The sequence below is a fragment of the Macaca mulatta genome, chromosome 10 (genome assembly GCF_049350105.2).
Source record: "Macaca mulatta isolate MMU2019108-1 chromosome 10, T2T-MMU8v2.0, whole genome shotgun sequence".
NCBI lineage: Eukaryota > Metazoa > Chordata > Mammalia > Primates > Cercopithecidae > Macaca > Macaca mulatta.
Genome location: NC_133415.1, coordinates 115058135 through 115085472, shown reverse-complemented (window position 1 = coordinate 115085472; position 27338 = coordinate 115058135). Strand labels below are relative to the sequence as shown.

Genomic DNA, 27338 nt, shown 5'->3' with positions numbered 1-27338 from the left:
ACAGTGGGGGGGCTGCGTGTGCTGCACGTTCTACGACAGCGCGACTCAAAGTCTGCGGGTGCAGGAGTCTGAAGGACAGGCAGGGCCTGAGCACCACCTGATGCCCTAGTGTGTAAGCAGGCGCTCAGGACGGGAAGCCAGCCCCACCATGGGCTGTGCAAATCAGAGCCCATCTTTCAACCAAAGACGAGCTCCATTTAGCCTTAACCTTCCAGGGTAACTGCCATGTGGCTTCTGTGAAGGACTGGGCATATATTCTGAATACAAAGCATGAGAAGTTACATCCCTTCCCAAGTCACACTCCTCGTGAGCTGGGTTTCTCTCCGAACACATCACTAATTCAAGCCAGGTGCGGTGGCTCATGCCTGCGTCCCAGCACTTCCAAGGGCTGAGGTAGGCGGATCGCTCGAACCCAAGAGCTGGAGTCCAGCCTGGGCAACATGGCAAAACTCCATCTCTATAAAAAATACAAAAATTAGGCCAGGTGCAGTGTAATCCCAGCACCTTGGGAGGCCAAGGCGGGTAGATCACCTGAGGTCAGGAGTTTGAAACCAGGCTGGCCAACATGGTGAAACCCTGCCTCTACTAAAAATACGAAAATTAGCTGGGCGTAGTAGCAGGTACCTGTAAACCCAGCTACTCGGGAGGCTGAGGCAGGAGAATCTCTTGAACCTGTGAGGCGGACGTTGCAGTGAGCCGAGATCACACCATTGCACTCCAGCCTGAGCAAAAAAAAAACAAAAAAAAAAAACCCTGGCCGGGCGAAGTGGCTCACATCTATAATCCCAGCACTTTGGGAGGCCGAGGCGGGTGGATTGTGAGGTCAGGAGATTGAGACCATCCTGGCTAACACGGTGAAACCCCATCTCTATTAAAATATATAAAACATCAGTCAGGCGTGGTGGTGGGTGCCTGTAGTCCCAGCTACTCGGGAGGCTTAGGCAGGAGAACAGCCTGAACCCAGAAGGCGGAGCTTGCAGTGAGCCGAAATCGTGCCACTGCACTCCAGCCTGGGGGACACAGCAAGACTCTGTCTAAAAAACAACCTGCAAAAATTAGCCAGGTGTGGTGGCATGCACTTGTAGCCCCAGCTACTTGGGAGGCTGAGGCAGGAGGATCGCTTGAACCTGGGAGGTTGAGGCTGCAGTGAGCCGATATCGCACCACCTTACTCCAGCCTGGGCGACAGAGTGAGATCCCGACTCTAAAAATAAATAAATGAAACATCACTAACTCAAAACCCAGGACACTTTAGATATGCCTCCTCAGCCAGGAGGTTCCCTGCAGATTCCATCGAGATGAGTGAGAGAGACAGTTGTTCATCAGCCACGTTACAGACGAATGCTGCATGCAGAGCCCACCGGGAGAGTGTGAGGCTGCAGGATACGCCACACACGGGCCAGTGACTGCACTGAGGGCTACACGGATCCTCACGGTGGAACACCTGCAGTTTTCAAAATGTAATCTTAACTTTTGTTTAATAATAAAAAATGAGGAACTTGCACTTCGTTTTTACTGTGTTTTTTGTTGTTGTTTATGAGACAGGGTCTCGCTCTGTCGTCCTGGCTGGAGCGCAGTGGCACAATCTCGGCTCACTGTCACCTCCACCTCCTGGGTTCAAGTGATTCTTGTGCCTCAGCCTCCCAAGAAGCTGGGATTACAGTTGGACACCACCGTGCCTGCCTAATTTTTTGTATTTTTAGTAGAGAGAGGGTTTCGCCATGTTGGCCAGGCTGGTTTCGAACTCCTGACCTCAGGTGATCCACCAGCCTTGGCCTCCCAAAGTGCTGGGATTACAGGCGTGAGCCACCACGCCTGGCCTAGGACTTGTACTTTGTATGTATTCTTTTTCATTTCATTTTCTAGTAATGTAATTTTAATTTATTTACAAAAGGTTTGGTCTGAGGCAGGCAAGAGATCTTTAAAGCTCATCACCGCAGATGGTCTGAGAAGCCTAGCTGGAAGGCCTGCAGCCTGCCTGTTTGTTTAGGGAGAGGGACCAGGCTCCCCTTTTAGGGGAGAGCCTGGCTTCCGCCACCGAGTGCTTTGTGCTCTCCCACCCTAGCCAGGGCGCCCTTGGCCCCAGCTCCCTCCTCTGACTGCAGGGACGCACCCATGTTGCCATTCTCCATGCCGCGGATGTCAGGGCGCAGGCGGCAGTCCGTAGGCGGCAGGGTCTTCTCCATGCCTGTCTCCAGCTCGTTGAGGCTCACAGTGAAACTGGTGAAATTATACATCTGTGGAGCAGGCACAGAGATGCGACCTCAGCAGGGCCTCTGAACCATGGACGATGCTCCAAGACCCCCAGTGGGCCTCTGAAACCCACAGGTGCTACCTGACTGCCACCATGGGAACCTACTTCCACTCACGTCTTCCACCCGCAAATTCCATGCCTCTGCCATCTTCACTAAGTGCGTATCATGCACTGTGGCTGTAACGTTTGCACTTTGAGGTGTAACAGCAAAACTCACACACATTTCTTTTTCTATCTTCACAATTTCATTGACAGATTTGTCACCAGCTTGCTGGAAACACTTCGGCCACGCTACCTGTCTCCCGCTCCTAAACCCTCAGCTTGTACCTGCTCCTTCCCTGCCCTCAGCCACACCTGCCCACAGATTCCTCCTATTTACCCCTGCAGCTGCCAAAGCCTCAGCCCTGGGAGCAAGTTAATCTGTCACATTAAAAACCGGAATGCTTAGGGCATGACAGTCCCCCCGTGCCTAGGACAACCAGAGCCTTGCTCTGCCTGACTTCTGGCTTGCAGCTGTCTGCTCAGTGTCTCGTGGACAGCACACCCGAGCGGGCCTGTAGCAGCACCCTGCACCCACAGCCTCCCGGCCTCTGCACCACAGCCTCCCGGCCTCTGCAGCCCTCAGGGCCCCGGCTCCACTCAGGTCCTCCTGCCACAGCCAGGCCCTCCAGCCGCCACCCGTGTCCTCCTCTTCTGTTGCTGCCCTCACAGCATATCAACAAGCAGCCAGAAAGGCCACAGGAAACATCAACCGCACCCGTCATTCCCTGTTCAAATGATTCATGGTGCCCCATGTCACTCATAACAAATACTGAAGTCATCTGGAGACCCCTGCACTCCCCCCACCCTCATCCTCATGGCCCCCTGGGCCTTCTAGCCCTCATACACTAGTCTACTCCAGGGGGCTCTGCCCTGGCTGTCCCCTCCGCCCAAATGCAATCCCTAGACACCCCCACCCCTACCCCATGACTGAAGCCACAGCACTCAGATGCCCTCCCTAGCACCCAAGGCACCACCTGGCTCTCAGGTATGAGTCAACCACCTGCCCCACCTCCCTGCTGGGACCTCATCCGCCTGGTCCCAGAGCCCAGGCCCACAGGGCCTGGCAGGCAGAAGGACTCAACACATATGCTGAGCCAAAAGCTGGAAGCACAAGTTATCGTTAAAGAGACTTCCCTGAAAAAATACATAAGCAATTTTCCTAATAATAAATTTAAAATACCAATAGTATCATTGGCAGGCCACAGTGTCTCATGCCTGTGGTCCCAGCAACTCAGGAGGCCAAGGCAGGAAGATTGCTTGAGGCCAGGAGTTTGAGACCAGCCTGGGCAACATAGCAAGACCTCCTCTCTACAAAAAATAGAAAATTAGTCTGGCATGGTGGCACACGCCTGTGGTCCTTGCTACTTAGGAGGCTGAGGTGGGAGGATCACTTGAGCCCAGAACTTGGAGACTGCAGTGAGCCAAGATCACACCACTGCACTGCAGCCTGGGTGACAGAGCGAGACTCTGCCTCTATCAAAAAAGAAAACAGCATTGTTAAAGCAGTTCATGCTCTAATCAAATGATAACAGCGACTGTTGAGATAACGTGTTTAGAGTGAAGGTTTTGCTTCCTTTTCTGTATTTTACACGTTCTGCTCTGTTTATGGGACATAAAAAATTGCATAAGTTGCATATATTTTATATATAAATAAGAATTTATAAAAGATACTAAAATATTACATGTGATATTTATCATATAACCATATATCACATTTTGTCATAAGACATGTAGTTTATCTATATTTAATAAAAATTATAAGTGAAATTTTCAAAAATAAATATCACAATGCATTTAAGCATCTAAATTGACAAGTTAGAAAAGCAATCTCCCGAACAAGTCTGGAAGGCTCTTTTGATAAGATGCACTCGGTGTGGGCCTTGGCTGGCAATGGCTGCGTCTGTCTGATGTTCCCAGGGGAAGCACAAGCATGTATGCCTGGAGCAGCGGTGCCCGGCCCCAACAGCGGGCCCCAAGGCAGGCAAGCACAGGGCCGGGACACAGCTCCAGGGACAACAGAAGCCAATTCAACACGGGCAGAGGCCCCTCCGTCTGCTCTGGGACAACAGGCTGAGGCAAGGTGGCACACAAGGGCCCAAGGACAGGGAAGAGCCGAGGTGCTGGGCTCAGGGGCAGGTCTGATGTGGGCAGGCAGTAAGGCCTGGCCTCACAGCAGGGGCGTCAGGCAACAGAAGGACACAGACCTGGGCAGAGTTGGGGGGCCGGGTGTTGATCCTCCAGAGCAGCTTGCTGCCGGGAATGACCTGCACGGTCTCCTGGGCCACAGGCACGTCGTCAGCCACATCGCTGTCAGCCTTCCCAGAGCTGTCATCCTGAAACACAGAACCCTGCTGGGTGGCTGCCCACGGCCAGGCCGCTCTTGGCCAGGAGGACAGCTATTCTCAGAGCACCTTTCAGACCAGTCACCATGCCTGAGCAGAGCCAGGCGGCCTTTTTTTTTTTTTAGACGGAGTCTCACTCTGTTGCCCGGGCTGGAGTGTAGTGGTGCGATCTCGGCTTACTGCAAGCTCCGCCTCCCGAGTTCAAGAGATTCTCCTGCCTCAGCCTCCTGAGTAGCTGGGATTACAGGCACCCACTACCACACCCAGCTAATTTTTTGTACTTTTAGTACAGACTGGGTTTCACTATGTTGGCCAGGCTGGTCTCGAACTCCTAACCTCAGGCAATCCACCTGCCTTGGCCTCCCAAAGTACTGAGATTACAGGCGTGAGCCACCACGCCCGGCCTTTTTTTTTTCCTAAACTAAGGACAAAATCGAATTTCCTCTCCAGTCTATGACACTGTCTGTCCATCACTGTATGGAGAGGAGCTGGACCCCAGTCCCTAAAGCAGCTCACTCTCCCTTCGTGGGGCTGTGCTGTGTGTTCTAACTGATACCAAAAGCAGAGACAACAGGAGGTCAGTGGCCAGGCGTGTCCCCCTTCGGGAGACGCGGTACACGTGACACGGCACTTCACGGAGTCTGAGCGCGACTACGCCGCGGTGCTTCCAAGCAGTATGTTCGTTCTCACGCATGGCACCTCTCCAGAAGGCAGGTTCTGGGGCTGAGAGCTTTCTAGATGGCGCAGCTTTGCCCTCCATCAAGAAATGACTCCTGTGTGGGGATTTCAGACTCTCTACATCCTGATGAAAAGAAAACACCTGCCACATTGCTTCTCAAAATCAATGGGTCCTAGAAAACGGAGAGAATGATTCCAGATGCAGCTGTGCAACGAGATGACTGAAAACAAGCGAGTCCAAGCCCAGGGCTTCCTGCACCAGCAGGGCTGTATTCACACTGGCTGTAGGCCCCGTGGCCTGAGGCTGGGCGAGGGGGAGCCGCGGCTCAAGGACAAGCCTTCACAGAAAACTCTCCTGTTTCTAGGTCACCTCAAGGAGTAGGAAAGCATCAAAAAACATCACTAAATGGATTTACCCTTCTAGGTCTGTCTAGTGTGTAAGCAGAAGTTTCCTTTTTAAATAAAAGAGGGTGATTAGAAAAGGTGTCTAACAGTACATGAATACTACAACATAAAAAATACTTGGGATCCGGAGGAGGCTGAACGTTTCCGTTTAATAAATATCGAACATTTCAGGCTTGGTACATTCCAATTCATTATGTAGAAAATATGACACCTCTTTTGAACTATCGCTTTTATTTTTAAGTTCAAGAACAACTAGTTTTAAGGTAATAAGTATTCCAAAGCTCTAGGGGGAAAAGCCTTGCCAATACTTTCTGGCTGTTGAATATATTATCTGGTACTCACAACTAAAAACAAAAAATTGAAATTCACTTGATTCTAAAAAATATGTCTAGGCTAACTCAAAGAAAGCGAGAAGATTTATTAAGAAGGACCCAGAACCTGGAGTTTCCAGAAAAGAAATGGCCTTGGCCGGGCGCAGTGGCTCAAGCCTGTAATCCCAGCACTTTGGGAGGCCGAGACGGGTGGATCATGAGGTCAGGAGATCGAGACCATCCTGGCTAACACGGTGAAACCCCGTCTCTACTAAAAAATACAAAAAAAACTAGCCGGGTGAGGTGGCGGGCGCCTGTAGTCCCAGCTACTCGGGAGGCTGAGGCAGGAGAATGGCGTGGACCCGGGAGGCGGAGCTTGCAGTGAGCTGAGATCCGGCCACTGCACTCCAGCCTGGGAGACAGAGCGAGACTCCGTCTCAAAAAAAAAAAGAAATGGCCTTGCCTGAGGTTCCCTCAGATACTTCCAGCCATGGGGGCCAGTGACTATGTATGACTCTAGGGCACTGGGGCCCAGAGTTTATAGCAGCAGCCTCTGTGCAACCAAAATATAGATAAATCGGCTGGGTGTTGTGGTTCATGCCTATTAGTAATCCCAGCACTTTGGGAGGCCGAGGTGCGAGGACTGCTTGAGCCCAGGAGTTCAAGAGCAACATAGCAAGACCCCCATCTCTACAAAAAAATAAAAATTAGTCAGGCATGGTGGTGCATGCCTATAGCCCTAGCCACTTGGGAGGCTAAGGAGGGAGGACCACTTGAGCCTGGTAACTGGAGGCTGCAGTGAGCTATGACTACACCACTGCACTCCAACCTGGGTGACAGAGGAAGACCCTGACTTGGGGAAAAAAAAAAAAAAAAAACGGAAAGAAATACAGATAACCCCCCCCCACTGATACTGGACCCCACAACACGTGGTTCAACTGGACAAATTCTGCACATTCATCTCTCCTGCTGGGGCCCAAAGGCTCCCTGCGCCCCTGGCAGGTGAGTTAAAGGCAGCAGCAGCCTGACAACCCTCAGCGCCCAGGGCTCAGCTCTGCCCGGGGATGCCCCGGCCCTTACCAGCTTGGCCTTTCTCAGGTGGTCACCTCTCCTCTCCTGCTTCTTGAAGGATTCATATGAAACGGGATCTATGCCCCACAAACATTCCGTCCATTTGCCATAGATCACAAAGAGCTTCTTTTTGCTGTAATTAAATGGGATTTTTAAAGCCAAGTTTTAGTCATTACAAACCATTTGTCTAAACACGTAGCACCTTAATTTTGACCCTGGAATAAATCCTCCTCAGGCATGCTTTCTTACGCATTTTGGGACATCTCTGGACATAAATGCAAAGATGAAAATCTGCATTCTGGGACCATTCCGAGCCCTGATACACACCATGGAAAGGAAAATGAAGGGCCAGAAACCTAAAGGATGGACAGCCCACGGGGCTGCAGGAGACGGGAAGGGATGGAAACCCAAAGGAGAGCCGGCGCTCGGGGCTACAGGAGATGGGAAGGGGCAAAAAAAGAGCGAGCGTTTTAAAATGTAAAGCTGCAGGCACCCACTGATCATTTTCAACATGCTGAAAGTGCTGTGTGTGTCCTTCAGCCCTTTTCTATCCATCGGTGCAGTCAATGTTGCTTGATCTTTGGTTCCCCACCTGCCTGTTTTCATCAATAACAACCCAGAGACCTTCGCAGAGTGGCCACTAGAGCTCTCGATTCCAAAAGGGATGACGCCAAATAGTGCCAGGCTCCATTTTCTTTCTCTTTTCGCCTCTTGCTGGGAAGAGTCAACCGCGACCACAGACCCCCTGGAAGTGCAGCTCTGACAGGCTCAGGACCCAGGAGGGGAGGGCGTCTCTCTGCCCTTGCAGAGTCGGCACACAGACACGGGGAACTGGGCCAGGCCTCACCTAGCAGACAACCTGGGGACAACTCTCTGTCTCCAAGGACAGAGCACCCTTAAATTTAGGATGGAAAACCGGAAAACCAAAACACACTTTACATGCACTCACTGAGGGTCAGCGAGTCTGGCCTCAGGGCCCCCACCCAGTCCTGGAAAAACACGCTCTACATGCACTCACTGAGGGTCAGCGAGTATTGGCCTTGGCGCGCCCACCCATTTCTGGAAACAGACAGCCAGCTGCTCCCTGGGCTGAGTTCCAAGGGGCAGAGGCGTCAAGGCACTGTAAGACTGCTGTCCCTTCTAGGTCCACACGTTGATTCTCACATGTTTTATGGGAGAAATGGTCAGTCATAAGCCTGGCCATTTTATTTAAAGGCTGTTGAAACAGGTACATTTCTGGTATATATTAGAGGGTGGACAGAGCAGAAACACCAACTGTCTTATTTTTTTTTGAGACAGCCTCTTGCTCTGCCACCCAAGCTGGAGTGCACTGGCATGATCTTGGCTCACTGCAACCTCCACCTCCTGGGCTCAAGCAATTCTTGTGCCTCAGCCTCCCGAGTAGCTGGGATTACAGATGTGCGCCATCACACCTGGCTAATTTTCATATTTTTAGTAGAGACAGGTTTTAGTAGAGACGTATTTTTAGTAAAGACAGCCATGCTGGCCAGGCTGGTCTCGAACTCCTGACCTCAGGTGATCTGCCCACCATGGCTTCCCAAAGTGATGGGATTATAGGCGTGAGCCACTGCACCTGGCCCTGTTTTACATTGGGGGCTAGTTTCTAACGGGAAATGTCTAAATTTTAGGAACGAGAAGGAACTTCATGACATTCTATGGCTCAAATTCCTTACTGGAAAAAAAAAAATTGAGACCCAGATTACAAAGTAATTAACCCAAATGGAGAGAAAAAAAACTGAAAAATTTGCTAAAACAGTACTGACCATTTCTCTGCTCACAAAAACTTGTGAAAGTCCCTGATTCAGACTGGAGTGAACCGGTCACGTGACACGGACACCCCACCAGCTAACACATTTGAGTCTCGCCTGACAGTATGCACGGGGTGCCCTGCCAGGGGAGGGAAAGCGTAAGGCCACACTTCCCACCTCAGCTCTGCTGCAAAACGCAGTCTCGTCTCATCTCCCAGTGAAAACGGCTGACTTCTCGAGACAATGTTATCAAAAGATGGCCCCAGTAACAAGCCACCTAGAAACTACATTCAAAAATACCCTTCATTTCCTTGTATGCTCAATAACAAAATGTCTTTCCAAAACAAAAAGGAGTCATACTTCTGGACCATGAACAGATGGCACGGTGTACCCGCGTCTCGTGCACGTCGGCACATGCAGGCCCAGGAGCACCTGAGCCCTCTAACGTGGACGCACAGGCTGCAGTGGTGCCCCATGAACCACCTGGCAAGGACCTACTTTTTGTCTTGGATGTGTCCTTCCACCTTGTGAAGTTCTTTTCCGAATAATCCACACGGTTTAAAGTGAAGCACACACTTATGTCCAGTTCTGTGGGGAAAACAAACACAGGTTTCTGCTGCAAGACAGCAAACAGGCAGAAAGGGCAACTCTGTAACGGGAGAAGTGCGATGGAGGACCCTGGAGCAGGCGGGGGCTGACTGCAAATGGGTGCGGTGGGCCTTTGGGGCGATGGAAGTGTTTGAAACTGGAAATGTTGGAAATTGGAGCGATGGAAGTGTTTGAAACGGGCTGTGGGGATAGCTCCATGATTCGGTCAATTTATTAAAAATCACTTAAGTGTCCACTCAGAACAGGTGAATCGTATGATGCATCAATTATACCTCACTAAAGTGGTGAAAAGGCAAAGCCCACCAGTCATAAGCTTCCAGGAACAGGGCATTCGAGCCTGGACAGTGGCCAATGGCTGCGGACGGCCACCGCGCTGCACCTGGCAATGACACAGCTCTTCGGCATAGCTCAAAGCCTTCAAGTAACGACCCCGTGACTACAAATGAGGCCGTGAACGAGGAGTACCCATGGCCAACACCGGTCAGAGTCAAGTCCAGGCAGCTGCTATGCCTGGGCTGGTGGGGACACGGCAGCAGCTCGTTGAGGCTGAGCTAAAGCCCACCAGGAGCACGGACGCTCACGCTCCCTGGCTCACCATCCCCACCCGGAGCCTCGCACTCTCACCCAACAGTGGGGTGCTGTCACCTGTGGTTTAAAATCTCCACTGTCCCATACTGCTCTATCCACAGCTTCCCGATGATGACGTTGTGGACACAGCAGGTGGGGTTGGTCCAGGTGTAGGCTTCGTTATGTCTGTGAAGACACCAGAAAACAAGCGGTCAGAGCGTAGAAAAGGCAAGACACGACGTGACCTAAGACGCAACGACCAGGCAGTGCTGGGTCACAGCAGCTGGCGCCCGCAGGACAGCAGCATGCTGCTTTGAAGCCCCTGCGACGGAGGCCGTGTATTTAGCATGCGTTTGAAATGTACTTCTTCTTTCCTTTGTAGCATCTACAAAGCTTTCTACTTAAATGTCAAGACATGTTAATAAGCAATCAAAGAAGACTGAACAAAGAGAAATGGCTTTCCTGTGAAGTCGTCAAAAGAAAAGCGACCTCCCCAAACACACATGGCAGTAACGCAGGGTCCTGGGCACGCGGCCCTGGCTATCTGAGGAGCCGGCACGTGGCTGTGGAGGGGTGCAGGGTTTTCACCGCACTCCACACACTTGTTTCTTTTATTCCTCATCCTCCCAAATGGCCCCGCCCAAGAAGAAAACACCCCACAAATGTGAGGCAGCCCATCAGCAGCCCCATGTTCTAAGGGGCTATGTGGAGGAGCCACAGTGAAGGCAGAAATCCACTCAGAGCAGGGCAGTGTGTGACACGTGTGGAATTCTCTGAACTTCCTGGGGGTGGAACCCAAATGCGTTCATCAGCAAGGTGTGCGACTTTATCAGCAACGTGTGCAACTTTTCATTTCTGCACGCCTCTTCCTAAGAAAGCAAGGCCACTGCACAACAGGCACAAGGCTGCACCAGCCCCGGGACACACTCTCAGGTGCTTCTCCAGGTCCTTGTGGAACCTTCTAGCCACCATCCAGGCAGGGCCAATGTGAAGCAAAACCCACATCAAATGCTTCACCAGGCAAGGTGTTGTTTATTACTTATTTCTGTATGTATTGTTAGGACCTGGTGCCTACAACAAGACTGTAGGCAGTGGCTTGGCAAGACTCGCATCTCCGGACTGGTGGCCCAGGAGGACGCCAGCATCCGGTCTGTGTCTGCCAGGTCTTAGGGGCCGGCGTTTGTTGGAGACTTGTGTTTTGCTCTGAGGAGTCTTTGGTGGACACTGGCTTGGGAAGCATTCAGGCTGAGAGTGAAGAGCGGCAGTGAGCGGCCTCTCGGAGGGCCCCCTCCAATGCTGTTTCAAATTCCAACCCTAAGTCACCCCTGCCACGGGTGGGGGAGTGTGCAAAGGGCCACTTCCCTGGCTTCCTTCTCAGCTCTCTCCCCCGTGGGAGGCAGGACCCTGCAGCAAGCAGCCCTGAAGGGGCCCTGCCAGCAGGCAAGAAGGGGAGCCGGGACACAGGCACCATGGGAAACCCAACCCTCATCCCCACCGCAACCTCACGGTCCCTAGCCCTCAGAAACCCTGCCAGACTGGTGTGGAAGCTGCTACATTTGGGGCTGTTAGGCAGTAAAAGACAAGGAATACAATGAATGATGACTGAAAGGGGTGCGAATTCCAACTGCAGAGGTGAGGGCGCCCCCCAGCAACACGGGACCCTGGTCAGGAAGCTCATCTGAAGACGTTTCTGCTGTGGGGAGGTCACCACCTCAGGAGAAAAATCACAGGGTTTCCTCCGGAAGGAAGGCTTCCCTCCACATCACCAGCACCCATTTCAGTTTCTGCAGGAGGCGGCTCTCGGCAGGACGCACCAATACTCACTTGAGCAGCTCCAGTGTGATGGTGCCTCGGGGCTCCGCCTCCACGCTTTTGCCCCAGAACTTGAGCTTGGGGTAGATGGAGCCGTGGAACAGGAAGTCATGGTTGAGGCCTTCTGAGTGGAACGCACTGATGGGGGGATGGTGACTGACCTGTTCCGATATAAATCTGAATCCTAAATCTTCCCTAGGTCCAAGAAAAGAAAAAGAGAAACAGACACATTAATGGCAGCAAAATAAAAGAAAGGGCAGCTCAGACATCGTGCAGAGCCCCTCACGGGACGCTGGGAAGCAGGGGCCCTCCGTGCCACAAGATGTGGCAGAAACACCCAACACCGCCTCTCCAACATCGCACTCGGCCTAACATTGGCAACAGACACACACATAAACATGGCTTCCAGAGCACATCTGACCCACCCAGAGAGGGCAATGGTGCAGGAGGGGGCCTCCACCCCAACGCCCCGCTTGCTCTCCATGGGACCACCCGAGCCACAGCGGTGTCTCGCCAGAGGTGCCCAGAGATGTGGATAAGTGACCCTTACAGACCCCTGACTCCAAACCCTCAACCCCGAGGGACCCCCACTGCCTAGGAACTCAGGACACTAAACCCTCTCTGAAGAGGGTGCCCCTTCCTCACCTTTCTACCAGGCCCCTGAAATTTCCGAGATGGAATGGCTTATACCCCAAAATATTCCTGTCCAGGAAACAGGATTTTTAGTATACTCTCTTTTTCAATCAAAATGTCAGCTTTTAATTGTTCCGGAACTGTGAATACACCTACAGGTGTAGTCATTAAAAATTAGAAAAGCTAAACCACATAATTACCAACTTAACTGGAATCAGAATTTCCAATCATTACAGAGGAAGGAAAGTTGAAAAATTAGATTTTAAAAGGTTGACTACCAAGGTATGTAATTTACAAAATGAATACTTGTCTAAGAAAGGAATGTGTATTTTTAGCTGTAACAAGGAATCTGTAGGGATCCAGGGTATTGGGAAAGGACTTGGTTCACGTCCATGGCCCCTAACCTGACAGACTGCCAAGGTCTCACAGACGCACAGCACATGGCAGACACTGGCAAGGACGATCTGGAAGTGAATGCGTGACAGACGACGTGTGTCGGGGTGTCGGCGTGAAGAAGGTGCGTAGCTTGCTTCCGGCTGTGCAGCAAGAGCTCCAGCCCCGGGTGCAGCCCCTGGGGAAGGCTGCTGGTGGCACGCCCCGCTCCACCCAGCCCAGGCGGCTTGCATTCCTTTCACTCACAAGGCTTCTTCTCTATCATCTAGAACTTCTTTCCTATTCTGATTTATCTTTTTCTTTTTTTTGAGATGGAATCTCAAAATCTCTGCCACCCAGGCTGGAGTACAGTGGCGCAATCTCGGCTCACGGCAACCTCTGCCTCCAGGTTCAAGCGATTCTCCAGCCTCAGCCTCCTGAGTAGATGGGACAGGTGCATGCCACCACGCCCGGCTAATTTTTTGTATTTTTTAGTAGAGACAAGGTGTCACCATGTTGGCCAGGCTAGTCTCGAACTCCTAACCTCAGGCGATCTGCCCACCTCAGCCTCTCAAAGTGCTGGGATTACAGGCGTGAGCCACCGCGCCCAGCCGGATTTATCTTCTTCAAGACATTTTAATCATTTTCTAAGAGCCAATCTCGTGAATGCCTCCGACGGTGGCACAGCACGCTGACCAGAGGACGGGAAGGCTGGCAGCAGCAACAGGCTCAAGAGAAATATCGAGAAAAGGAAGCACACTCTGCGTGAATTCAGAACAGAAGACTCCCGCACAAGTGATTCTCGTGGCCAGTCTTTCCCTTGTCCAGGCCTCAGCCTCCCCTTTCCCAGAAGCAGAAGCAGGGCTGCTCCCTGCAGCGTGTGCCAAGACCCACTGCTCCCTGCAGCGTGTGCCAAGACCCACTGCTCCCTGCAGCGTGTGCCAAGACCCACTGCTCCCTGCAGCGTGTGCCAAGACCCACCGTCGCCTGCTGGACCCTGCTGTCACCACGCCACACTCTGTCCAAACTATCCTGCTTGCTCAAAGGCAATGACATCTAGAGAACAGGTGCTCGGCTGCCCAGCGCCAGCCAACTTCTAAATCAGACGAAAAACACAAAGTTGGCATTCACGCATGGGCAGCGTGTGGGTAAGGACCAGCAGCTGACCCAGCCAGCATGAGCCAGGAACACTAGAATTTGAAGCTGTGACATTTATGTTGCTTCTCCAAACTGCATAGTGATTTATATACAGAAGTACAGGAAAGCCTGTATTACTAACAACAGCTCCTCCCCAAATGGTCTGACAGCCAGTGCTGACACTCACACTTTCTAGGACAAACATGGGCACACACTTTTAAACTTTTTTTTTTTTTTTTGAGACAGAGTCTCGCTCTGTTGCCCAGGCTGGAGTGCAGTGGCCGGATCTCAGCTCACTGCAAGCTCCACCTCCTGGGTTTACGCCATTCTCCTGCCTCAGCCTCCTGAGTAGCTGGGACTACAGGTGCCTGCCATCTCACCCAGCTAGATTTTTGTATTTTTTTTTAGTAGAGATGGGGTTTCACCAGGTTAGCCAGGATGGTCTCGATCTCCTGACCTCGTGATCCACCCATCTTGGCCTCCGAAAGTGCTGGGATTACAGGCTTGAGCCACCGCGCCTGGCCACACTTTTAAACTCTTTACACACCAGAAGAAAGCCCATTTGAAGCAAACCAAATCCCACAACCACTTGCTCACTATTGATAAAAATCTCAACCATGGCCGGGCATGGTGGCTCACGCCTGTAATCCCAGCACTTCGGGAGGCCAAGGTGGGCGAATCACCCGAGGTTGGGAGTTCAACACCAGCCTGGCCAACAAGGTGAAACCCTGTCTCTACTGAAAACAAGAGAATTAGCCGGGCATGGGGGCACACGCCTGTAATCCCAAATACTCGGGAAGCTGAGGCGGAGAACAGGGAGAATTGCTTAAACCCACAGGCGGAGGCTGCAGCGAGCCGAGATCATGCCACTGCCTTCCAGCCTGGGCAACCAATGGAGACTCCGTCTCAAAAAAAAAAATTCTCAATTAATAACACATAAAATACAATAAAGGGTCCCATACAGTGACCTGAAGTTTCAAAGGAACTGCACTTCTTTGAACCAAAGATGTCACTAATTGCACTGCACACCATTATTTTATGAAAGAAAAAAAAAATGCTACAAATGAAACTATGACTTGGGCTGGGCGCAGAGGCTCACACCTGTAATCCTAGCACTTTGGGAGGCGGAGGTAGGCAGATCACTTGAGCTCAGGAGTTCAAGACTAGCCTGGGCAACATAGCAAAACACTATCTCTATTGAAAATACCAAAATTGGCCGGGCGCAGTGGCTCAAGCCTGTAATCCCAGCACTTTGGGAGGCCGAGATGGGCGGATCACGAGGTCAGGAGATCGAGACCATTCTGGCTAACACGGTGAAACCCCATCTCTACTACAAAAATACAAAAAAACTAGCCAGGCGAGGTGGTGGGCGCCTGTAGTCCCAGCTGCTCGGGAGGCTGAGGCAGGAGAACGGCATGAACCCGGGAGGCGGAGCTTGCAGTGAGCTGAGATCCTGCCACTGCACTCCAGCCTGGGCAACAGAGCGAGACTCCATCTCAAAAAAAAAAAAAAAGAAAATACCAAAATTAGCTGGGCATGGTGGCACATGCCTGTAGTTCCAGCTACTTGGGAGGCTGAGGTGGGCAGATAACTTTAGCCCAGGAGGTTGAGGCTACAGTGAGCCGTGATCATGTCACTGCACTTCAGCCTGGGGGACAGAGCAAGACCCCATCTCAAAAAAAAAAGGAGTACGAAACTGACATGTTGAAGTGCTGCAACATGAAAAATGTGTCTTAGAATCCATGAAACACTGTAATTTAGAAAAAGTTTTAATATCACAGGAAAATTATGACATACTGTTAAATAAAAAGGGATACAAATTAACATCATATTTTGAAACACACACAAAAGAAAGTAACAAAATGCTGACAGCTATCTTTATTTTTTTAAAGAGACAGGGTCTGGCTCTGTAGTCCAGCTTAGAGTGCAGTGGCACGATCACTGTAACTTTGAACTCCTGGGCTCGAGTGATGCTCCTGCCTCGGCCTCCCAGGTTGCTGGGATTATAGGCATGAGCCTAGTCAGCTATTGTCTTTTATGGGATTATGCCTGATTTATCTTTTCTACCTTTCTCAATGTTACACATTTTCTATAAAGAGCACATTCTTATAATTAAAAAACAAACAGACTTCATAATAAAATAACCCAACAGAATATCAACTAAACCAGAATCCAAATAAGAGGCTAATTGTTTTGGCTCAACTCCCTTTTTCATAGAAAAATAATAAAACAAGATGATAAAGGAGCCTGCCTTCCCTCCCGTCTGCACTCTGTTCCTGGGCAGGGAGGCGTGCAGCCCAGCAGCCTGTAGCAAACAGCTTGCATTCTGCACAGCAGGCTTGTCTAGATAACCACCCACGCCCCTCCAGCAAGCTCCTTCTCCCCGGGCAGGCGGAGCGAGCTCTGTGTGCTGGGCTACCTCGACAGTCGGAGGAGTGAAGGGCGTCCCACCAGCAAGCTCCTTCTCCCCGGGCAGGCGGAGCGAGCTGTGTGCTGGGCTACCAGACAGTCGGAGGAGTGAAGGGTGCAGCTGAGAGTGCCCTGCCCCTCCCTCCTTCAGTACCATAGCTTAGCCCTGTCACAGAGACAGGGGCTCAACTGTGCTCCGCTGACTCTCCCTACACATCTGTCCGTGGGCACCCGCATGCATCTACAAGAGAATGAGGGGGTCCACGGGCAGTGGAATAAAAATCATTTTAGACATCACCAAACGGCCCTGAAGGAAGCCACACACATCTATTCTCTCATCCACAGCCACCCGGAGCCCCAGCCAGGCTGCTCGATGGCTGAGGAATTACCACACTGCCACACTCATGCTGCGGTCTGGCCTGCTTCTGACTTCCTTTGTTGGTTTGGGTAGGCACTGTCACCGGGGCAGAATCTCAGGATGATTCTGTGAATAACCACAGCAGTCCCCGGGGCAACCAGGTGGGTGAAGAGAACCCCAACCAGTCCTTCCAGAGGCCCAGCCGCAGACAACGTGATATGGGGCCTGGCTGGACCTCTGGGGTCAGAGTTCAGGGACTTGGAGTCAGTCTCAGGTCTGTAAGGTGAGGGCCACCAGAGACAGGAGGGAAGCTGAGGGGACTCTAGGAAGGGACAGCAACGCTGCCTAGAAGAAAGTTCCATAGGAAGAAGTTTCAGGGATGTCTGGAGATGAGGCATGGTCTGGTTAACTCTCCCTTGGCCAGGGCCGTCTGACCATTGCTAAAACTCTGGGGAGGCTGTGTGGTGGCAAACGTGGCCTTGGGAGTGAAACTCCTCTTTGCAATCATTCCTGTCTCCGGATTTACCTGCTTTTTCAATAGCATTCACTGAATACTTTGGTAAAACAGCCTAGTTTTGCTCATTAGTACCTATTTCCATTTTCGGTGAAGCTCACAACAATCCTACACATTTCACAGACGTTGCACACACACGGAAGCGTCTACGGTACACGCTGTCTCCACGCTTGAGTCGAACACACTAAAATATCTCATTGCCAATGCTTTACACTCACTCAGACACCGTGGCACTGTTAGCACAACACCCCATGTGTGTGAAACATCTCGCCTACAGCATCCAAACGCTTTAGTGAGCTCTTAATTCAAACAGTTTATTCTCAGAGCAGTGGAATCAATGCTAGTGAAAGAATCAAACTCATCTGTCATCCAAGGAATTCCATTTACAAGATATTTATGATGGGCCTTTTTCCCTTACCTGATTAATTCATACGTTTCTCCCAAGAGTGGATTAAATGGTTTGCCGGTCCTCTCCCACTGGGAAGCCACGGCCGAAACAGCAAAAGCAGCCACAGACTGTAAATAATCCACAGGACGGGCAGGAACAGCTTCAGTTACGAAATGCGCCGGAGAAGACGGCCTCTCGTGGAGGGCGGTGGGCACCTGGTTTCTGTCACTATTTGTTCCGTGTGATTTTTCAATTTTCTCCAAGCAGTGTGTCTGAGATTATAGGACTTCCAGGGAACGCCCTTCATCACCCGCCACTCCGTCGACAGCACAGAAAGAAGGAACTGGGTGCTGCCTTCCACCCCCGGGGCCGCGCCCTTCCTGGCAGACGCTGCAACAATGTCAGTCACTCTGTCTCACATGCACACACAAGGCCACACACTCAACACGCACCCCCCAAGCACGCATTCACAGAGGCATGCGCACACACGCGCACAGGGACACGCACTATGTGCGCCCACAGTCACACACTTGTATTTTGTTATTTTTTAAACACAGGGTCTCACTCCATCACCCAGGCTGGAGTGCAGTGGCGTCATCATAGCTCACTGTAGCCTCTAGCTCCTGGGCACAAGTGATCCTCTCTCATCAGCCTCCCAAGTAGCTGGCATTGCAGGCATGCACCACTGCACCTGCCTAAATTTAAAAAAAAATTTTGTAGAGATGTGGTCTCACTGTGTTGCCTAGTCTGGTCTCAACCTCCAGGAGCGATTCATCCACTCAGCCTCCCAAAGTATTGAGATTACAGGCGTGAGCCACCGTGCGTGCCCAGCCCACAGTCACACACATACACACACACGGGGCGCGGTGGTACAACAGGACCCCAGAGGAGCCCGAGGGCAAAGCCCGCCACCACCTTCCGTTCCAAGAGGCGGAGACTCCCGGAGGGAGGCGGCAGCAGGGAGCTCCTGGGGCCACTGAGAGCTCAATGGCATTTCCTGCAAGTTCTGTCATCACATACCTGGACAAATGCCATGGCTGCCAGGCAGGATGGCACTGAACACTGGGGGGAGCTGTGCGAGCCCTTCTCACAGATGCCCGGGGCCCCAAGACTGTGTGGCCAGACATTCAAGGGGTGTCACTTTCGTGACAAACTCCCGCCTGGCACTCCTAAGGCCCACCTGCATCCTCTCCAGGGGCTGGGGCTGGCAGGAGGCCCTGTGGATGAGGTACACGTGCTCCATGTACTCTGTGATCCGCTGCAGGAAGCTCAGAGGCTCGTTGAAGGCGATTGGCATCGTGATCTTGGACAGCTCCTGAAAAGATGGGGAAGACCCGCTGGTTACTGCTGCCTTCCTGACACCGCGGGGCTGCTCCAGGCCCCTACTCTGAGCATTCCTTTATGGAGCCGCAGACTCTGGGGTTGAACCGGATCTTCAAACCCCCCATGGGTGAGCCACTCCCTGCCCCATCAGCCCTGCCCTGTGAGCCTCGCTGCCATCAGACCTAACTCACAATCTGCGCTGAGCCTGCAGAGGTCTCTGGCGTGACACCCTGAATCCTCTCTGCCTCCCCAGCCCACTGCCCCATTCCCAACACACAGACTGCCACAGGGGCTCCTGGGCCCACCCACGCCCCCTCCCCCACTCCACATCTTCTCCACCCCACTTCCAGAGTAGTGGCCCAGGCTGGGCACGGTGGCTCAGGCCTATAATATGAGCATCCTGGGAGGCCGAGGTGGGCAGATCCCTTGAGGTCAGGAGTTCAACACCAGCCTGGCCAACATGGTGAAACCCCGTTTATACTAAAATTACAAAAATTAGCCATGCATGATGGCGCACACCTGTAATCCCAGCTACTCGGGAGGCTGAGGCAGGAAAATCGCTTGAACCCAGGAGGTGAAGGTTGCAGTGAGCCGAGATTGTGCTATTACACTCCAGCCTGGGAGACAGAGCCAGACTCTGTCTCAAAAACAAACAAACAAACAAAAAACAAAGTAGTGGTCCCAAAGTAGAGCCACCCACGCCATTAAAAATAGTCCCTGGCTTCCCATCCCCTCCAGGATGCCACGGACATGCCTGAACCTGGCAAATGAGGTCTCCTATAACATGGCTCCATGCAGCTTTCCCCTAAGGCCTTCCAAGTTGGCAAAGGTGCCTCAGGTGTCTGCTCCCAGGCCCCGGGCAGCGCAGAGCAGGTGCATGGCTTAGTGGTGGAAGCTGGGAAGGTGCCAAGGGGACAAGTGCCCACAGGGGCCACTCTTCCTGCTGGGCTTCTAGGAAAGGGATCCCAACAGCTGGGCAGCACGCATTCCAGGAAAGCATAACTGTGTACCTCAGGGCAGGCTCTTCAGGAAGGAGCAGGGTCTGGGGTGGCCAAAGCAGAGGCAGAGGGAGAGGGATAAGGAGAGGACCCAAGTTCCCAAAACTCAGCGTCTGTGCTGGGAGGGGGCTCTGCTCAGACGCTGGGTCAAAGACAAGTGCAGGGACCGAGGCTGAGAGTACAGGGCAGACACACAGAGCCTGCAGCTCAGGCTGCTGCAGGGGCGAGCAGGCCCCAGGTGGCACCGGACACACAGGGACTGTGGGCTTAGGAGGGGCTAGAACTGGATTCCAACTGAGGCAGCCCCAGCACGTGGGTGTGGCCAAGACTGCACAAGGGAATGTGGCTGCTGAGGAAAGCAGGAAGAGATGTGACCCTCATGATCAGAGCTCAGCACTGCAGGAGCACGTGGGAGAGAAAGAGAGAAGCCCCGAAAGAATGAGCAGAAAAGCAGACAGATGGAGGAGCATTTGCAATTTACATTCCAGACCAGGGTCAACAGCCCTCCCATGCTCTAAACACCTGGTGAACTAGAAGAAGCCACAGTCCACAGCGGGCAGAGATGGGGCCAGGGAGGCCAGGAAGGAAGTGCGGCTGGCGGCCCTGAGCACTGGGGAGACGCTGCCTTGCTCAGGCAGGAGAGATGGTATTGCAACTGCGTGCAGCTCCCACCTGGAGAAAGCCCCCTGGCTGTTGTGGAAATGCACAGTGATGCAGCCCCACAGAGAAGACCGGGCCGCTTCCAGCAAACTCTACGGGTATCTGCCCCTGACCGAGCAGCCCCACTTCTAGGAACCTACACGCAGGGCTCTTTACCCCCCCAGAGCCTCGGCCAAACACACACGCAGGGCTCTTTACCCCCCAGAGCCTCGGCCAAACACACACGCAGGGCTCTCTGCTGCAGCACGACTGGATCCATGAAAGACCAAAAATGACCCGTATGTCCAACAACAGAGCACCAGTCCAATGAGCTAGGGGGCAGCCATGTGAGGGAGCGCCATGCCATTAAAAGATTAAGAAGTCAGCTAAGCGAGATGGCTCATGCCTGTAATCCCAACACTTTTGGAGGCCAAAGCGGGGAGGACCACTTGAGGCCAGGAGTTTAAGACCAGCCTGGGCAACAAAGTGAGACCCTGTCTCTACAAAAAAAAAAAAAAAATTTTTTTTGAGTTGGAGTCTCGCACTGTCACCTGGGCAGCAGTGCAATGGCGCGATCTCAGTTCACTGCAACCTCTCTGCCTCCTGGGTTCAAGAGACTCTCCTGCCTCAGCCTCCCGAGTAGCTGGGATTACAGGCATGCAGTGCTATACCCAGCTAATTTTTTGCATTTTTAGTAGAGACGGGGTTTTACTATGTTGGCCAGGCTGGTCTCGAACTCCTGACTTCATGATCCGCCTGCCTCGGCCTCCCGAAGTGCTGGGATTACAGGCGTGAGCCACTGCCAAAAATTTTTTTAAAAGTAGCTGGGCATAGTGTTGGGTGCCTGTAGTCCCAGCTACTCCAGAGGCTCATGTAGGAGGTTCACTTAAGCCCAGGAGATTGAAGTTACAGTGAGCCATGATCCTCCCACTGCACTCCAGCCTGGGTGACAAAGCAAGACTCAGTCTCCAAAAAGAAATAATTAATTAATTAATTAAGAAGTCACTGCGTATTGCTATAGATATACCACCAAATTTGAAAAGGTGGAGAAAGTCTCTCATTTACATAAAGAAGTGGGGAGAAGATACACACAGAATCAGCTGTGTGATGCATGAAAGATGTGCCCTAAACGTGGCTCCTGGTCACCTGTGGGGAAAGCAGAGAGCACCAGGAGGGCACAGGGACAGGAACCCAACCCTCCTGGAATACACCTTACGTGATAAATTTGACGCAGGACCCATAATTTAAAAAGAAAATTAAGCCGGGCGCGGTGGCTCAAGCCTGTAATCCCAGCACTTTGGGAGGCCGAGACGGGCGGATCACGAGGTCAGGAGATCGAGACCATCCTGGCTAACACGGTGAAACCCTGTCTCTACTAAAAAATACAAAAAACTAGCCGGGCGAGGTGGCGGGCGCCTGTAGTCCCAGCTACTCGGGAGGCTGAGGCAGGAGAATGGCGTGAACCCGGGAGGCGGAGCTTGAAGTGAGCTGAGATCTGGCCACTGCACTCCAGCCTGGGTGACAGAGCGAGACTCCGTCTCAAAAAAAAAAAAAAAAAAAATTAAATTTGAAAAAGTCATCTCTCGGGCTGGTGCGGTGGCTCATGCCTGTAATCCCAGCACTTTGGGAGGCCGAGGCGGGTAGATCACCAGGTCAGAAGTTCGAGACCATCCTGGCTAACACAGTGAAACCCCGACTCTACCAAAAATATAAAAATTAGCTGGGCGTGGTGGCGGGCACCTGTAGTCCCAGCTACTCGGGAGGCTGAGGCAGGAGAATGGCATGAACCCGGGAGGCGGAGCTTGCAGTGAGGCGAGATTGTGCCACTGCACTCCAGCCTGGGCAACAGAGCAAGACACCGTCTCAAAAAAAAAAAAAAGTCATCTCTCAATATCAAAAATGAAACGAATGAACTTACATCATTCCCTTGGTGGCACAATCACCCAGAGAAGAAGCACCCAGGTGGTTTGGAAATGCAGGCATTTGGCCGGGCGCAGTTGGCTCACGCTTGTAATCCCAACACTTTGGGAGGCCAAGGTGGGTGGATCACAAGGTCAGGAGTTTGAGACCAGCCTGGCCAATAAGGTGAAACCCCATCTCTACTAAAAATACAAAAAAAAAAAATTAGCCAGCCATGGTGGCGGGCGCCTGTAGTCCCAGCTACTCGGGAGGCTGAGGCAGGAGAATCACTTGAACCCAGGAGGCAGAGGTTGCAGTGAGCTGAGATCACACCACTGCACTGCAGCCTAGGTGACAGAGCAAGACTCTTTCTCAAAAAAAAAAAAAAAAAAAGCGGGCATTTGAGATACGCCCTGAGGACAAAGACAACTGGCAACTGCAGGAGCCACAGACATGCGCTATCTCAGCAAAGACACTGTCAGCAGCAGAGCTGGTCCCGCAGGTATGTGGGGCAAAGTGAGTGAGTCACAACTACGTGCTGGTCTAAATCTATCCTCGCCAGGGCTGCCGAAAACTGGGACTGTCAGTGAGGGAGAAAAGAGATGCAGACACGAGGCCGCAGAGGTTAGGTGGAGCCTGCTGGCCCAAATTGGAAGCATCACTGAAACAAACAAAAACACAGTTCCTAGCTGTAGGAACAGCCCTCGAAATAAGACCACCCCAGTGGCCTCCTCAGAGCCTGGCTGTGGTCCTGAATTCTCCTTCTCTCCCTGGACAAGTAGCTGATTCCACACCCCAGACAGTAAATGCACAGGAGAGGCCTGAAGCTCCTTTTGTAAAGGACTCCAGGCCACCTTGAATAGACTCTCACTGACCAAAGATGGAACAATCTGTGGACTGGAAGACATCAATAAGTTAAATGCTAGGAGGTAAACAAAAGACAAACTAGCTGGTTACATGAGTCACACTGGATGACGCCAGTGAAAGAACACATTATGTGAAAACTTCAATAAAGAGGAAGAATCGCTCACTGGTCCTGACTTTCCTACATAAACTGCATTTACAGCAAAGGAAGTGGAGCCTCTCACCACAGAAATATCCCTGGCAATCAATAAAGGGTGATCACGTTGGCACAGCTCCAACCAGCATGTCCTCCTGAGTTAATGGACCCAGGCTCTGAGTGCCACAGCTGTTTTTGTTAGAGACAGGGTCTTGCTCTGCCACCCGGGCTGGGGCACAGTAATGTGATCACTGGTCACTGCAGCCTCAACCTCTCAGGCTCTAGCGATCCTCCTGTATCAGCCACTCGAGTAGCTGGGAGCCTGGGCATGGACCACCATGCCCGGCTAATTATTTTTTGTAGAGATGGGATCTCACTTTGTTGCCCGAGCTGGTTCTGAACCCCTAGCCTGGAGCGATCCTCTTGCCTCAGCCTCTGACAGGGATTATAGGCATGAGCCGCCGCACGCCTGACCTGCCCACAGCTTTTAAATTCAGAGAAAGAGCAACAAAAAGGCTTCCTGACAGAGGGACACAAACAAGGTCCACACAGGACTGCAAACAGCAGACAGCAACACGTGAGACCACTGGACATTTGAATACAGAGCGAGTATCTGATGATATTAAATAACTTTCTAAAGTTATTTTCTAAAGTATAATAATATCATAGTCACATTAAAAATGTGACTTATCCTTTAAATATATGTAAGAAATATTTACAAACAAAAAGATGTCTGGAATTAAAATATGAGGGAGGAGAGAAGCAGGGGGGTGTGGACCAAACACAATGAGCCACAGCCAATAACTGTGGATCCAGAACGAGCCACAGCCAATCACTGCAGATCCAGAATGAGCCACAGCCAATCAGTACAGATCCAGAAAGAGCCACAGCCAATCACTGAGGATCCAGCTATGGGGACATGGGCTCGCCACTATCTGTCCACGTCTGTCTGTGTTGGGACTGTCCATGCTGCCAAGTGTGCTTGTGTTTTTTCAATACAAGCTGAGAAGTAGTAAAAAGAGAGGAATGCCACCAAAACCTCCAGAGGGGAGTGTTTCAAAGTGAAGTGTGAGGGGTGGAGCCACCCCGCAAGGCCCCTCCCAGCACCTTTCCACTACGCCTGCCAGTCCTACACGCTCACATGCAACTTTCACCTCAATCCCTCCACAACCCTCACCTAGGGAATGCAATTTACATCATTTCATGTTGTTGAAAAGATGCTTTTGGTCCTAGAATCTTTATTTTTTTTAAGAGACAAGGTTTCCCTCTGTTATGTAGGCTCGAGTACAGTGGTGAAATCACAGTTCACTGCAGCCTCAAACTCCCAGACTCAAGCCATCCTCCTGTCTCAGCCTCCTGAGTAACTGGGACTACAGACATGTGCCAACACACCTGGCTAATTTTAAAAATTTTTTTGTAGAGATGGGGTCTCACTGTGTTGCCCAGGCTCTGGTCTCAAACTCCTGGCCTCAAGCGATTCTCTTCCCTCAGCTTTCCAAAGCACTAGGATTACAGGCATGAGCTACTACCACACCCAGCCTGTCTTAGAATTTAAAAGAGTCAAAATTAGGTGGTTTGTCAAGTTCACAAAAAGACTTTCATCATCTATACCAAGACAGATATTTTTGTCAAGACCTGAATTAGCCACATAGTCAAAAATGTACAAAAAACACTGCTGAAGGAGAAAAAAAATCTCAAATGGTTTATTTTAAAAGAAACATACAGATATATACAGAAATACAGATGTGTATGCATGAGCATTAGCACACTCGTATTTTCCAGCGCCATCTGCTGAGAGGGTCTGCAGGCAATGATACCTCAGTAGCAATGAGCTCACCCAGCACTGGGTCGTGGTTTCTAAACACCATTACCCAGTGAATGGGCTCCCTGGGGAAGTGGCTGATTCCAGGGTTAAGGCAGGGAAAATATAAGCTGAACTAGAGTATCCTTTAGTGCCTGAAATAAGTGTTCAGAAAAGGATGGGGGTTCAGCAGAAGCGGGAAAACCAACCTGGAAGAACTCTCAATGCCAAAGGTAGAACAATTTGAGCAATTACGTAAATAAGGACTATACTGGAATTCAACTCACAGAAAATACATGCTCATGAGTCCATACTAATACAAATAAATAACTGAATAAATATATAATTAGGGGAGAAGGGACAGCTCTCCTTTACAGAACAATACCAATTAATAAAGGTAGAAGACAGAATGAGAATAGAAAATCCCCATTAGAATGATTTCAATAAAACCCACCAATGGATGCCACAATTAGCAAGCGGAATCCGAGTGTCTCCCCCAAAACACTGATTACAAAGAGAAATGCAGCAACTCTGCAGTGGAGACACTTGATCAGGTTAACCAAGTGATCAGGTTAACAGTCCCCCTAACAAGACACGTGGATATCACAGAGCCCCTCAGACCAGGCCCTGGCAAGGGTACCTCACTTCTGTGTGTGCCAAAAACACAGAACCTCATTCTAAGAAGAAAACATCAGACAAACTCAAATTAAGGAAAAGTCCACTAAGTAATAGACCAGAGCAGCTGTCACCAAGTGGAGAAGCCCAAATGCCATGAGGGTCCTGGGACAGGAAAGGACGTTGGGGACACTGAGGAAATACAAGTGACATGTGGAGCTAAGATGCATTTCTCGCTTCGGTCACTGACCTATGGTTACTCCGAGAGATGCCAGCATCAGGGGAGCTGGGTGGTGGGTTTACAGGAATGCTCTGTGCTATCTTGTGATTTTCCTTAAGTCTAAAATTATTTCAAAATAAAAAGTTGAGAAAAAATGAAGTTCCCTCTGGAAAAAAAAGGACTAAAACATAAGGGCAAAAAATCATCGGCACTAGAAGACATGGTCTGAGCAAGAGTGACGTCGTGTATCCCCAGGCCATCTGAGTTTTCAGTCACTGAGCACTGGCCCAGGACCCAGTAAGGTACAGAAGGCACAGGACACTCCCCGCCCCCGTGAGGCACCGCTTGTTCTCACAGTCAGGAAGGATCATGAAAGGGAAAGTCTGTAACTTCTGGGCCCTCATTACCCAGCTAGTTTTTCTGTCCCAAACCCTGAGCCCCTGACAAAGGCTGACGCCCCTCCTGCAGCTCAGCATGTGGCCGTGGGGGGTGCCACGGAAGCCCCACCCACCTCACACAGGACACAGAGCTGGACGGGTACCTGCAGGATGGTTCTCATGTCCCGTTTCACCTACAGAACGCCTCTTCCCCTGACGTGCTTGTTCTCTGCCTGTTTTACTGTCTTAATCTCACACTGTTTATAAACATGAGAGTGCATTTTTTCTTTTTTTTTTTTTGAGACGGAATCTCACTCTTGTCACTCAGCCTGGAGTACAATGGCGCAATCTCGGCTCACTGTAACCTCCGTCTCTCAGGTTCAAGCAATTCTCCTGCCTCAGCCCCCCAAGTAAATGGGATTACAGGCGTGCGCCACCATGCCCGGCTAATTTTGTATTTTTGGTAGAGACGGGGTTTCTCCATGTTGGCCAGGCCAGTCTTAAACTCCCGACCTCAGGTGATCCACCCACCTCAGCTTCCCAAAGTGCTGGGATTACAGGCATGTGCCCGGCAAGAGCGCATTTTCTTAAATCACTAGCACTGCAATACCTTCCCAGGAGTCAGTGGTGCAGCCCCACGCATGAGCATGGGCCCCCGGACTCACCAGGCCGACACACTTCTTTAGGATGGTCCACACGCTGAAATCACTTCTGCTGAACATGGGAGCCGGCAGTGACGTCCTGTGGGGCATGAAAGGGGTGTGTGTGGGTGAATTCAACACAGGACCCCGACCAC

General features: G+C 51.4%; 2 protein-coding genes across 7 annotated transcripts in view; both read right to left on the bottom strand.

Annotated features, from left to right (window-relative positions):
* The window catches only part of OSBPL2 (oxysterol binding protein like 2), a 58914-nt gene that overhangs the window by 4841 nt on the left and 26735 nt on the right, over window positions 1–27338 (bottom strand). For 4 of the 6 annotated variants that reach the window (XM_015148652.3, XM_077952133.1, XM_015148651.3 and 1 more), the window contains exons 4-12: window positions 27208–27283; window positions 18851–18985; window positions 17701–17798; window positions 11872–12054; window positions 10126–10233; window positions 9370–9459; window positions 7112–7235; window positions 4500–4628; window positions 2113–2236 (exon numbers count right to left, since the gene is read on the bottom strand). In XM_015148652.3, coding sequence (XP_015004138.1) covers window positions 2113–2236; window positions 4500–4628; window positions 7112–7235; window positions 9370–9459; window positions 10126–10233; window positions 11872–12054; window positions 17701–17798; window positions 18851–18985; window positions 27208–27283 — 1067 coding nt within the window. The remainder of the gene's footprint in view (window positions 1–2112; window positions 2237–4499; window positions 4629–7111; window positions 7236–9369; window positions 9460–10125; window positions 10234–11871; window positions 12055–17700; window positions 17799–18850; window positions 18986–27207; window positions 27284–27338) is intronic. The other 2 variants (XM_028828679.2, XM_077952134.1) reach the window with 1 other exon arrangement.
* Window positions 15879–17694, bottom strand: LOC144332217 (uncharacterized). The gene has a single exon (XM_077952142.1). It carries the CDS (start codon window positions 16565–16567, stop codon window positions 16091–16093), a length of 477 nt encoding a protein of 158 aa, XP_077808268.1. The 5' UTR covers window positions 16568–17694; the 3' UTR covers window positions 15879–16090.

Excerpts from the sequence above, each read along its gene's own strand:
- LOC144332217 (XM_077952142.1), bottom strand. The coding sequence starts at position 16,567 with ATGGTACTGAAGGAGGGAGGGGCAGGGCACTCTCAGCTGCACCCTTCA.